Here is a 14,713-nt window from a genome sequence, read left to right as displayed (position 1 = left end):
AGAGTGGCGACTTTTGTTCCAACTGCGATGGCACAGCGAATTAAATTCGTGTCTGGCCAATGAACAATGGTGAAGTACTTAACAAGAAGAAGTGTAAATTTGGGCACTTCCTTTATTTCTTCATTTTTCTGCTTTATACTCTATGTCTTTTGTTTATTTCTCTATCTTATAAGAGAATGGAAACAAAGTACAACAATTTGCACTGTTGTTTGACATAAGATGCATGTGACAATACATAAATCAGATAAAAAAAGGACATTCCTGCTGGTCTTGGGAACGCTGCCATTACCACAATCGTCAATGAGAAAGTGGACTGTCAGAATGATCAATGAATCTTCATGCTAGTCATCGTTAGGAAGGCCAGCATCCAAATTCTCACAAAACGTCTTCTCCCAGTCTTAGAGGAAACCCTCTCTGAAATCTAATGTGCCTAACAAACAAACCATAGAATTGTGCACATGGCTTTCACTGCTTGGTAACTTCAAAGAAATATCGGCAGCAAAACCAACCACTCCAGCTGTCTTTTGTCAGGCGTTTGACTGAGTCAGTTGAGAGTTGCTATAGGCTGCCTGTCCAACGAACTGATATACGCTCCTTATTATTCCGATTTTTCAGGGGTAAGTGTAGGACGATGTAAAAAGCGTCAGCCGTGGGCTTTTTGCATCAATAGACAAGTTGAAAGGACTCAAGGAAGGCTGGGCTGCGAGAGTTCTTTTTGTTTTCTCCTTATGGTGATCAAAGCACTGGATAGTAGTTACACGTGTTCTCTTTGGTACCGGGATGATGATTTACATATACTATATTTCACCTAAATTCTTTTTGATCACTGAAATAGGTTTTCTTCATATGTGCTCTTCCCAATGTGTCAGCGACAATATTTTCTTTTCTTCTGAATTGTATCGTTGGTACGTTAACTGTTCTGAAACATTTATATATTTTCCCTGGATTCTTTCAAATAAGGTGAGAGTGGTCCTTGCAGTTAACAGTTTCCTTTCTGCTGTTACTCATGCAAAATCTAAAACGATATAAAGACGACACGAGACTTTGTCTCTTTTTTTCTATCTTAGTATGTATTTCTGTTGACGGGCATTCACCTTTTTCTTTAAAAAACATACTGACAGATCATTTGATGTTCATTTCATTTTCTTATAATGAAATGGCATCTTTTTGTTTAAAAAATGTTTCTGGTATAATCAATTTGAACCATTTCTTGTTATAAAACTAGTATGAAGAACATCACTGCGACAAGTCTTTCCAATTGGCCAAAGCATGGGTGTATTATTCTGTCTATTCCAAGTTGCTTACATTATATATTATTGCCAAAGGCGCAACAACAATATGGAAGTTGGGGAGTATTTGTTTATTAAGCCCACTAACGCCGATGTACAGTAGAATCTAGCTTACTTTTGAAATAAAAATCATTTCAGTAGGTGCTTCTTTTGGCTTTATCAATAAATATAGCCCAAATCGTTTACTTTTACTTCAGCAAGTTCACTTTTAGACAAGGCTATGATCATAATGGTTATTTGCTGTTGACTGAAAGTGTGAGCAAGTGTTGTAAAATGTTAGGATGTGAAGCTTTAGTTTTCAAAAGTATTAGTGAGGTCATGTCTGGAGTACTGTGGACACTGTACTTACAAAAAGATATTAATATGTTGGAAGCAATTCAGACAACATTTGGTTGACTAATATGAGTCAGGAGTTTGTTGTCTTATGAGAAACGTCTAGACAGACTCACCATTTCTGTTAGCAGTTCACTAGTTGATCTAGTTCCAAGTTCCAATGTAGATAGACATTGTGTATCACCTTGTCAGAAAAAAAGGTAGACGCAAGAATGTAGGAATGAGAAAAAAACAAGGAGCAAGTGTACACCACTCAGCCCTTAGACTCTAACCCACCATCCAATAAGATCACAGTTGTTCTGATTTTCACCTCACTCCACGTTCATGTGTCACCCAGATAATCTTTAATTCCCTTGGTAACTCACGAATACGTCTATGTCTGCATTTAAAATATTTTAAAATTCTGTTTCCAATACCTTTTGAGGAAAGGAATTTCAAAAACTCTCGAAATTCTTTGAAAATAAAAACATGTTTACTTATCTCTATATTGCAAATTGTGCCCCTTACATTTAGCCATGCTCTCTGGATCTATGACCTATACCTTCCGAGTTAGATTAGAGGTGACATAATTGATACAAATAAGATCTTGAGGAAAACGGAACAGATAGATGTTGAAAAGATGCTTCCTTTTGTTGAAGAATACAAAACTAAGGAATCATGATTTAAAGGAAGACATCTCTAGCTTTTCTTTTTGCTCCTTATATAGATTATTGAATCATTTATTGATATTTGTGAGGTATTGGTATTTGACGAGTTAAATAAGGAATGTTTTCCTTAATTAAAGTTTGACTCAATCCCTGCCTTTTAACTGTCACGCAAAAGAAGTGTACCTGAGTAAATGTTTGAGTACTCCTTTCGGGTAGCATGTTAAATTTATATAATCCGATGAACCAGTGGAATCCGTACGTTGCGTCACCTTCAGCATGTTATCTCACTAAATGGCATTGAAATATATCACTAAGCTTGCAATTTACATAACTTAATGGGAGTATTGGGAATCGATCATGCTTTTTTTTGTTTTTCTTCTTAAAATCACCGAACAACAAATAAGAATGTGCTGCTTTTCATTAACAAACAGTTATAGCCAATCACCGACTGACTCCGTATTGCTCTAGATGGATGTACATGTATATGGTGATGAACATGGATAGGTATCCATCACAATGCATGTTACAACACCAGAGCATGCATCGATGAATAAACGTCTGGTAGTCACAATGATTTATTTCTCTCTGTCTAGTTGATATTTCAGTGCAGTTATGGACAGGGCTATAAAAGACAAAACGACAGAATTTATTGATTGCAATTCAATATTCTTTTTAAAGATCAAATTGGTTTAGTGTAATTATTGCTAAATTGCCTTTGCCAGCTTCAGTAACTCAGTGAGTTTGTTTTCTCTCCAGATTATGTAGTTAAAAAATAGGCACTACCCTAATGTATGAATCAAGATAGCCAATGTAAGCACAGAAGGCTCCCACAAAACTGGATTTTAAGTTCATCATTCTAGCATGTTAGAGTGGAGGTCTTTGAGTATAGCAGTTTCAGGACAGTAAGGCAAATCTGTCGTCCCGCTTTCAAGTAGTGATTGTAGAATTCCTTGCTCAATTTGCGTGAAAATTCCCTTACTTCCCACTCAGATTACACTGCTCCCGTAGTGATCAGATTCTGCCATCTTTCCTCAACATTCATGCTCAGAAAGGGTTGCCCTCCCTCTGTACTGTCGGTCTGAAACTCAATACATCCCATTGATCCGAACCTGCACAGGGCAGTACTCCCAAACACCAGGTATTCCACAGAGCAGCACTCCAACAGTGTTGTTGCAGAGGCCAGCATGTGACGATTCTGCTCTGAAAATAAAGTTATGCTGCCTTTGATCTTTTTCTGGAGCGGTCATAAAGGCACAGACTCAGAAACATCTGGGGTTGAAGGGTCGTAGTGTCAATTTCATTATAACTAGCAAACATTGCCTCAGGATAGCATTCTCAAAGTAGCGGCACGCCAACACTGCAGTGCTCAATCAGTACTGACCTTTCGAATGTGCAGCATTCCCAAAGAGCTAACCCTCCAACTGTTCAAGGCTGTGTCAGTACTGATCTCCTGGCATGCAACACTCCCTCAACACTGACTATCTGACACTGTTGCTTTCCCTCAGTTCTGTACCACCACGGCTATCAAATAGAAAGACAAAACATATGCTGAAGACTTTCTCAGAAGGCATTTCAGAACATATTAACTTGTCTCTTATGTTGGTCACCTCTAATTATGTATCCCACTAAGTCTTCACGGGATCTACCCGATCACACTGTTCAATGTTATGCATCTCATTTCATATTGCAATTAGTGCTCTTTCTTCCAAAGAATAGATCTTCAGACTGTCCAAACACACCAAAAGATATAGCATTCCATTCTGAGATCTTTCAAGATGGCAAAAATGGTAAGAACAGAATAGATATTTCGGCCCTTCGAGACTCCTTTACAATTCAGTAGAACCATGACACATCCAATTTTCTTCTATTCACATTTCTGTCCATTCCCCATAACCCGTGAATCCCTGACTGACTAAGAATCTATCTGTCTCAGCCATAACCATACATAATGACTCTGAACTTAGACGGTTCTCTGTGGCAACGTGTTCCGACGACTGACACCCCTTTGAGACAAGAAATTCCTCCTCATCTCGGTCTAAATGGGCCCCCTTTAATCTGTGGCGATGTCTTGTGATGCTAGATTCTCCTGTGAGGGGAAGCAAACTCTCAGCATTTACCCTCTCAAGCCCCTTAATAAACCTATATATTTTACTGAGATCACTTTTCATCCCTCGAAACTCCGGTGAATAGATTCCCAACATGTTAAACTTTGCTCGTACGACAATCCCTCCAGACCAGCGATCATACTTCTCAGAAATTCCTTCAATGGAACAATGTTTTCCTGAAATAAAGGACCAAGACTGCTCAGTAAATGTGGGTTGAATTAAAATATACAAAAGGCATTTGAATAAGTACACGAACAGGAAAGATTTGAACGAAGACAGGATAAGATCAATCAAGTGGGACTAGTTTAGTTTGAGATTATGTTCAACATGGACTGGTTGGACCGCTGGTAGTGTTTCCGTACTGTAACACTTTATGACTCCACATGGTCTCATCTGTTCCTTGTGCAGTTGCACGAATAATTTTCTACTCTTGTCCTCCGATTCCCCTGATCTATTTTCACTTGTACCTCCTTCAGTGTCATGTGCCATATTAAAATTGATGTGGAATCAGTATTCCACATTCGATGTGGGGGATAAAGCCAATTTCATGAAAGGACTGTACTTGTACTTTTGTCCTGCATTTTCTAATAGAACCACTCTATCAGTACCTTGGACCTTTAATTCAAATGGGGAAAGGGAAAGACAGTTACTTCCTTGACCCTACATTCGTCTGTCCTTGCAAATGCCTTCCTACTTATTTTTCATTACTCACTCTGTCTTTATTAGCTTTGTTGTCAATCGAATGTTGCGTTTGATCTTCCAAGCTACAGACTTTCAGTGCAGGTGCGTGTCAATGCAAACTGCTTCCAAATGAGATGAGTTCAAACGGTGGTAAGCAACACCTGTCAATCAAGTATTGAAGCAACTTGAGCAACTTTGACTGCGCAAACATAGAATGATTCTGAATAATAGGTTGGGAGGTTAAAACTGTATAAATTGCTCGCTATACCGAATCTGCTGTGTCTGGAGAGTTTGTAGACGCAACCTTCCTTGTAAATGGAACAGACACGCCAAGAGACAGGAAAGATTCAATAGTAGGAAGGAACAGGAAAAAAAATCAATAAATAAAGAGACAGAACGAAACTAAGACAGCCGATTAACTGTAGTCAAACAGCCAACTATACACACACTAAATTCTCAGAATGGTCTTCTTCTTGTTTTGTGCATTAGGCTGGAGGAGCAGGTGAGCAGCTTCCTTATCTTCCAGTTTAATTGTAACAAGTTGGAGAACGGTGTTATTGGCCTCCTCCTGTTCTTATGCACCAGGCTGGAGAAGGGGCTGAATGTTTTAACAGGCTCCCTTGGAGTGGAACGATCTCCTCCACAGTTTCGTTATTGCCAACGTCGATTATTCAATAATCACACTATAAACCAGTCTACTTCCACCTTTACTTGGTAAAATGGCAACTTCGAATGATTCAATTTCCACAAACAAAACTGACGTTTCTTTCATTTGTATTATTGCAAAAATATATTTCTTTCGTGAAATATCTTGACATAAATACATATGTACTACAGTCAATTCCAGTTCTGTACAAATAACAATGCAGATGGACTCTATCGAACAAACCAACGAAAGGCAGCTCTTCCTTTTATAAGATTATATTTACATGTATTGAAAAACCAGGAAGCTCCAATAACTGAAAGGAATCCCATTTTAACTTTGGCAGAAATATGTCAGAAGTGGTGTTTCCCCACTGTGCCTTTGTGGCAGCTGCCTCCAAGATATCCTGGAGCTCGCAATGTCTCAATCTGCAACAATAAATGGAGGCCAACCCCTTGTTCTGTAAGACCACAAGTTTCTGGCAGACTAATGACGTCTGCAGGTGGCCAAGTAGGTGGCCATCCAAGCGGCGTTGGTGCACTTCTGGGAATGTGTTCCAGGGAACATGCCCGAGAGTGCAGAATCCTGCATCATGGAGAAGCATGGGCTGAACTTTGACAAAAACCACTGAACTGCAACCGCGATCTCAAAGAACTTCAGAAGCCAAAAGACTCAAAACCCTATGAAGAGGCGGAGCTACTCACTTCATCTCTTTTTTTTTGTTCGAGTATATATCACCGTGGGGACAGGGGGAGCACGATGATACAATCCAATGCAGGTCCCATACAAAAACCCAACAGCATATTAGGCGAAGCAAATTATCCATGGCAATGAATCCTTCACGGTTGCACATGGGTTATGGTAGGAACAAAGGCATTTACATCTTCAAGCGCCATTGGAACTTCCACTGACATTTGCGTTTTCGAATTACGAACACTTCTTGTTGTAATAATTCGAACACACGTGTCTTTCTTCGCTTCGATTGAACCTTAAGCTCTTGGGTGGATACTGAGCCAACATTCAACATTCCAAAATGTGAGATGTTCATGACCCAAACTGTTAGTTCTTAGCAAATTCGACGGTTGATGTCTCCCTCGTTGGGAACCACGCTTGAATGTGCTTACTCTCTGGAAACTGCTTCCGAAGCACTTTGACCTGCTCTCCTTATTATTTATGGTAGACAGGATTGACCCTTTCCATAAATGGGTTGATGTGAAGTGATCTGATGGTGTGCTGGAACACAGGTACACTTCGGACCGGGCTCCAAACTGATGGTATTAGGTAAGGAATTTGGCAATATCATCTCCGTATTTCTTTTTCATTGAAAGCTCCTGATGATTGCCCTGGTCATTCTGCAGCGTCAGTCTGTTATAGGTTGTCTCGACAACGGCAAGAAACAAGGCTGTTTTCTCAGCCACTGCTTGATCTGTCCCGTCTGTATTAATCAAAGCCCGAGAGAAACTGAGGCATATGGTCTGCTTTACAAGAGAATGTGCTTTATTCGCGGAAATAAGTCTCCTGGTGTCAGCTAAGTGCAGTTAGCAATGGAATAAACATTTGATTCAATACATCTAAACTCCAATAATTTCACTCATACAAATCTGGTCAGACCATATAAATCTTTACGCGATGCACAGATATGAAAGTGGATCTGACAGCTGAGGTGAGAGTTATCCTTTTCAGTTTAAGATGCGATCCATGAAGTGTCTTTTGGTGCAGAGATAGCTTCCCTACTTCTGAGCCAGGCGTCGCTCATTGAAGTCTCTCATACCTGCTCTAGGAGGCATGTTAAAACAGGTCGATTAGTGCAATATAGAATAGAATTCATATAACTCGTAATAGAATCACAAAGTTTGTATAATACAAAAACAGAATAGGTCTGTCATGGCACTCGTTTTTTTTGAACAACTGTTGTGTCACTGGAATGCAAATGTGAATTATTTCGATCAAGGCATGAGACGAACAATTTTGGGTAAGTCAATTTTCTCTCTTATCTGCATTACGTGTAAGGAATCGTTTGCTGGGGAGTAAGGTGTTCAGACTTTCAACATCTGGTCATTTCAACATAATCTTCAAACTTCTCAAATGCTTTCCTTTGAAAAGGTGTGTTGCTTTGGGTTATTCCATCATCAAAATTGAGTCTACTTGGACAGTCTATTGGAGAATGTAAGGTCTGGGAGATACAAGCCGCGTTTGACATCTGTTTCTCCATATAAGTTGTTATTTACACGTGAGCAAGATTGAGAATTGATAATAGTTAATAGCCAGATGGAAATGGTTTATGCGATGTTGACTCTGCATTGACTCATTTTTTTAAAAATTCAATTCGTGTTGTTTTAAGAATTTAAGCTGAATAAATGATGGTCGGTAGTTATAAACAAATTTAGAGGGCTTCTCCACAACTATTTCTGTTTCAGTGTAAAAGCTAGGTTATCCACTGCTGATTTCAGAAATCAAGTGTTCGCTCTAACCTTGAATTTTCATGCATACACAAATGATCAATTGAAGTCTACAGTTCGGTAAATATAATTATTTGCAAGGAAAAATTGTTAAGTAGTCACAGAATAGATTAAGTTGAGATGTGAAGTAACTATTATCTAATTGAATAATGGGATAAAATGGCTGATTGGCCACTCACGGCATCATGGCTGTAGGAGCTTTGCCAGTCCTTAGGAAAGATGCAAGTTGAACAGAATTGCTAAAGAGTGCCGGTTGTGCTGGGGATTTTGAGACAGGATGGTACTGCTGTGTTACAACGAAGCTTACTTCGGAACTGGGACAAGGCTGGTCGTTCTGGGTAAGTAAATGGATTAGTAACAAAACAAGATTTGCTTTAAATCGTGAATGCATGTGTGGAAGGATTTGGGGAGTAAAGGAATTGGTGGAGTAAAAGTGCTGGAGTTGAGGTAAATGATTTAGATCTTCGAACTTGTGGAGACAGAGTGCAACGATTCAATTGTAGGAGAAGGGAATACGTTGGAACAAAATGGAGATTCTGTAAATTCAACTGATGGTGCAAATAGATTCCCAAACATGAACGTGTGAAAATATCGAACTTGGCATTAATATAGACTGAAAACTACTTCCATTCAATTGTGTTGTACACAAGTCTAATCTAAAGTTTATAAAATAAGTCGCAGGGACTCTGGCTAAGGTTTTCTGCTAACAGTTGAGGGGGATTAACAACGCTGATGCCAGAACCAAGAGATTAGAGACATCAACAGAGATGGAACATTCATAAAATAGTACAGGAACAGGGTCTTCGGCCCACCATGTCTGTGCTGACGACGGTGCCATTCTAAAGTAATCCCAGCTGCCTGCACTTGGTCTTTATCCCTCTCTTCCCTGCCTAAATAAGTGTATGATTAAATGCTCCTTAAACGTTGTTATCATTTCTGCTTCGAACACCTTCCCTGGCAGTTCAGTATAGGTGGATAACGCTCTCTATGTGAAACACTTTCCTGCTTCCTCCTTAAACCTATGTCCCTCATTATTTTACGTAACACCCTGGTAAAAAGATTATCAACCTACCCTTATCTCTCATTGCATGTCGCCCCTCTCGTGAAAAGAATCAAACACTTTCTAAACTTACTTTATAGCTAATCCAGGTTACATCCTGGTAAAACTCCATTACATCTCTCCAAAACCTCCATATCAGTGTGGTAACTGGAACTGCCCACGATAGCCCAAAGATTGCCTAATTTCAATCTTGTGTAACTGCAACATGATTTGACAACCTTTATTCTCAAAGCCGGGTTCATGAAGGTAAGCATGTCGTGTGCCTTCTTTATCCACCATGTTGCCTCTTTCAGCGAGCTATGTCAATGCCCTTAAGGGAGATATATGTATACATACACACATATATACACATATACGTATGCATGTGTGTATGTGCGCATGAACACTAGCAAGAGATTAAATCCTGTATTCGGGAGAACGACCTGTGCCAAATCAGTGACAGAAATGCGTGACACATGAGATTAAATTGTTGTGAATAATATGGCTGATATAATGTGTGAAAATTGTGAAAGCTGTGAAGACGGAAGGGGTTATGTGAAAATATTTAGGAAGAAACTGTGTGTGGAAAGTAAATGGCAGAACAAAGAAGCTGAAATGAAAACCATTTCTCTCTTAAGTAGATTTATCTATCCAAGTTTATCTATGAATGTTGAATAGGCTGGAATACTTCTGATGAGTTTAAAGGAAAGATTTACTGTGTAATCCCACTGATAAAATACCAAGAACAGGTGAATAGTTGATCTTCTCAAAGTCTAAAAGATAGAAATAGGAAAAGGAAGGGGAAATAAAAATGAACTATTTGCACAGATTGGAGATTCCAGAAGGAAGGGACATAATCTGAGAACTGGGCCAGAGCGTGCAGGAAACATATGAGAAAGCAATTCTGCACTGAGGTAAATGTTTGAAACTCTCTTCCACAAACGACTGTATCAGCTGCACAGCTTATATCTCAGACAGTTTTCTTTTTGTTGTTTTGTCAATATATTAAGGGATATGGCCAAAGGCAGCTATATAGATTTAGACCACAGATCACCCACGAATCTATGAAATGGTGGAACAACTTCGAGGTGCTGAAAGACCTACTCCTGTTTCAATTTTGCCATAATCTCATGAGACTGGTAATATTTCTAATGATTCACAGAGTTTTGAAGGTGAATCCTTTACTAATTTGTTCGATTAAGTTCATTGGGAGTCATTATGATAATCAGAAAAAAATATTTCCACTGGTGTGGTATCCGGTGGGTCGTGGTTATATGAAGAATTAAAGTAGCCGATTAAGGAGTGATGGAAGTCTAGGACCCTTAGTCAGTAACTAGGAGAGGCTAAGACGTGCTTGTCCGTGGGCACTCTCGACTCTGATAATAATAGACTCTGAAACAAAAATACAGAAAATAGTCATGTTAGTTCGTAGTTCGCTAAACAGGGCTAAATGGCCTCCACTCCAATTCCCACACTGCATTGTCGCGTGATTCCATGGGTTCCCTTGTCATCAAGGTGCAACACTCACAAAGAACTGAAAGGTTTTGAGACAGGCGTCTAGCTTTGTGTTCTGCTAGCATCTATTACTTCGGTGCTGGCACGAAGTTGACAGTTTTTGGTAAGTTTGTTGATGTCTCGCTGTATCAACATCCATAGTTCGGTCTATCGGCTGTGACTGGCTGTCTATCCCCATCTTTGTCTGTCTTGCTACGGAGTACGTTAGCTCTGTAGATCTGTTTAACTAATAAACTATCATGTGCCTCTTTACTCAACGTGGGTAATGAAGCATTTCGTAAAGAGTGGAGGCTGTTCATTTTGGGGAAGTGTCAATGCATCTTTATGGCAGCATGGTGGCCAGTGATTATTGGCACCAGGGACTCAGGTTCGATTCCATCCTCGGGCTACCTTCTTTCTTGGTTTTGCACATTATCCCTGAGTTGGTATGGGCTTCCTCCTACAGTCCAAAAATGTGTGGGTTAGATTATCTGGACGTAGTGTTCAGGATGTGAAGGCTGGGTGGAGTCTTGGTGGCATGTTCTTCGGAAGGTCAGTGTGAAATCTATCGGCTGACCCTCCTGTTTGTATACTTCTACTTAAATGTATCAACACTATTACCTTAACCAACCATTTGTGGCAACGAAATACCTGCAACAGCCAGTCTTCAGTGGAAATTACTGCTAAACTGCTCAAGATGAATTTCTAATTGAATGTTAAATGTTAAAAAAAAGTTGATTGTACACCATATTTGGCAACGGCTAATTTGTTCTGCTCATCTTTGAACTACAGTTCTCATAATTCAAGCAGGATATGATCAATGTAACTTTGGAAAGGGGGTAACGTTGTCCATTTTATGTTGGTACACAGCTATGTTTGAATTCATGTCGTTAACGAGGACTCGTTAAAACTGTTGGGCAAGCTGATACATTTCAGAAGATTTAATCATCTCAGGGACATATAAAAACGTTGACAGATAGTGAACCAACTTAGTTTAGAGAGCTCCCATGTTTATTTTTTCACATACTCTTTCTTTCTCTTTCGGTACTTACTCCCTGTCAGCTTTATAAACTTCTTTCATCTTCTGCATGCCATCAACTTTGGATTCATAAAGATTGAACTTAACTACAGACATCCATGCCCTCAAACACTCAACCATGAAACACGTCAATTGCTTTCACTGAGGTTCAGTAATTCAGTTTGCAACTTTGTCTCTTTCATTATCTTGAAGTTGCTTCTTAAATCCCAAATACTTAAACAGACTTTTGATTCTAATGTATACACGTGGGCCAGTATGATTCTGCCACTTAGCCACTGAAATACCTATAGAAAATCTATTTGCATTTAAGTTGCTATATAAACCCATACACTGCGAATCAAATATCCCTATTTTAAACCGGAATGTAAGATTATGCATGTTCAAATATTTCTCACTGAAGATTCCTCCCCGCATGTCTTTTTTTTTTACTTTTTCGTAGTTTTAACACTGCAGACTACCATTGTGATGTTATTGCTATGAGTATACATTTGTCACCTGAACAAAATTAGTGTTTGCTGGTAGGTGAACATTTAATATATTACACAAAATTGTAAATTTAATTACTCCAATAGTAGGGAAGTTTGGCCATTATCCAGCATTGTTCTTACGAGCTTTTTCCCAGTGGTAAGAACTTGACAACCTGTTCAATCATTCTAATAATCTTCATTTGGATTCTCTGCTCTGCGAGATTCACTCATTCTTAATAATATTGATAAAGTTGCTCACAATTGCATCACAACGCCAGATTTTATCCTTGGGTGACTGTCTTGGTGGAGGTCTTATGTTCTCCCCCTGTCTGCTTGGGTTTCCTTTGCGGTTTTTTAGATTAGACTTACAGTGTGGAAACAGGCCCTTCGGCCCAACAAGTCCACACCGACCCGCCGAAGCGAAACCCACCCATACCCCTACATTACCCCTTACCTAACACTACGGGCAATTTAGCATGGCCAATTCACCTGACCCGCACATCTTTGGACTGTGGGAGGAAACCGGAGCACCCGGAGGAAACCCACGCAGACACGGGGAGAACGTGCAAACTCCACACAGTCAGTGTTTTGTCCCATAGGCCTGAGATGTGCTGGTTAGATTGGTGATTGTAAATTTTTCATTGTGTCCAAAGATGTTTCTGCTAGTTAGAACGGCCATGGAAAATTCAGAGTTAGAGGGATGGGATCGGAGTGTGGTTTTGGATGGCATGCTCTTCAGATGATCGCTTTAGAGCGATGGACAAATGGGCAGCTTCCACACTGCAGGTATTCTGTAAAAGAGTATAACTATATCTTCATCTAATACTTCCACTGTCAGCTTTTTCTATGTACGGACTACCCCCTGTGTGAAAAAAAGTGTCCCTCAAGCTCCTTTTAATTATTTCCCCTCTCATATTAAACCTATTTCCTCTAGTTTTGGACTTTCATTTCACGGGGAAGTAACACCGGGAGTTCATCTTATTTATGCTACTTGTGATATTAAACACCTTCATAATGTCAAGCCTGCGTTGCTATCATTCTCCTCCTGGTACCCCTGCACCATAAAGCAGAAAAACATTGCCAAAACAATGCATGGTGCTTAAATAATTGTTTACTGCTACTGTGCATTATCCCTAGGACAATTTTCCCACTTGCTATTCACCTCAAACCATGAACGCTTTCTTGTGTTTTGCTTTTCCCTCATGTTTTATAGAACTTTTCCTTAAAAGTATGAACACTACGAACCTCAACCCACTACGTATTGAGATATCTGCTTCAACCTCTTTTGGGGTTACTGCTGAACTGCTCAATATGTAATTCTAATTGAATATTTAAATTTAAAAATGTGAAATGACGGGCCAATCTTTGCAATAGCTAATTCGCTCTTTTCATCTAACACATAGTTGTTCATTTTAGATCAAAACAGAGCTGAGGTTTGAATTCATTTTGTTGATGAGGGCATTTTAAGTCTTTTGGGTGCATTTATGCATTTCACGTGCAGCAGTCACCTCAGGGACATAGATGATGTTAACAGAGAGTGGACTCTCCCAGTTTAGAGAGCGATCATGTTTGTCTTTAACACACTTGTATTCTTCTTTCCGTACTCACCTTTGTCATCTTCACCAGCTCTGCAAATATCCTGCATCTTCTGCAATCCATCAAATCTGTACTCATATAATTTACGTGTTTAGCCACTAAATACATCAATTTTTGGTTCTCCTGTTCTGTTGGTTACTTTTTTCTCTTTATTAACTTGAAATGCTTCTTAAGCCCCAATTATTTATCAATTTTTTGATCGTGCATCTCAATATGCTCTCCTGTGGCTCAGTATGTCATCTGCGACTTGAGTCTGACCCATCTTTGGATTTTTTCTATTAATTGCATTCAAATTGCTTTCTCAATCCGAGATATTATGGAACAAATGACCTCTGTTTTAATTCAGAAAGCAAGCACATATAAGTTTGAGTTGTGACATTCCTCTTTGAAGATCCTCCATCTTGAGTTTTAATTTATTGGGCATTGTAGTACTATTCTGTACCACTGTGGTGAAATAACTACGATTATACATTTGGCATTGGTACCAAATTAGTGGTTACAGGTGAGTAAACAATTCTGTATATATTTACTTCCTCCAGTGAGAATGGAGTTGGTGCAGAAAATAGTTTCAGTTATTGTCCAGCATTACCTCAAAGGAATTCTTTGTTTCTTTCAGTGTTAAAAAATTGACGACCTGTTCAAACATTACATTAGTCCCAACTTAGATTGTCTGCCCTACTACGACAACCTATTTTTAACCTATTAATAATATTGTTCACGATCAAAGTCTTCACTTTATTTGTTGTGTGTTTCTGCCTGTTGCTCTCTCAGACGTAAAGAGGAAACGATAGACATCTCTTTAACTTTTCATTACATACGGTTCAGAATATTTCTGACCATGCCATTTTGTGATTTGTGCTCTCTGTTTGCATCATTTCTATGCACGTATTTTCAAAATGAGTCGTTGGTGCAAGTCCAAGC

At 39.2% G+C, this 14,713-nt stretch overlaps 1 gene segment (V, D, J or C); it reads left to right on the top strand.

Moving 5' to 3' along the window:
• LOC132834478 (T-cell receptor beta chain C region-like) overlaps window positions 1-14,713 on the top strand; it is a 39,896-nt gene that overhangs the window by 8,318 nt on the left and 16,865 nt on the right. Inside the window, 1 exon segment of the C gene segment in view lies at window positions 10,758-10,814. Coding sequence covers window positions 10,758-10,814 — 57 coding nt within the window.

This window comes from Hemiscyllium ocellatum, chromosome 40 (genome assembly GCF_020745735.1).
Source record: "Hemiscyllium ocellatum isolate sHemOce1 chromosome 40, sHemOce1.pat.X.cur, whole genome shotgun sequence".
Lineage (NCBI taxonomy): Eukaryota > Metazoa > Chordata > Chondrichthyes > Orectolobiformes > Hemiscylliidae > Hemiscyllium > Hemiscyllium ocellatum.
The sequence above is the reverse complement of the archived record's forward strand: the minus strand, read 5'-3'. Positions and strand labels throughout refer to the sequence as shown.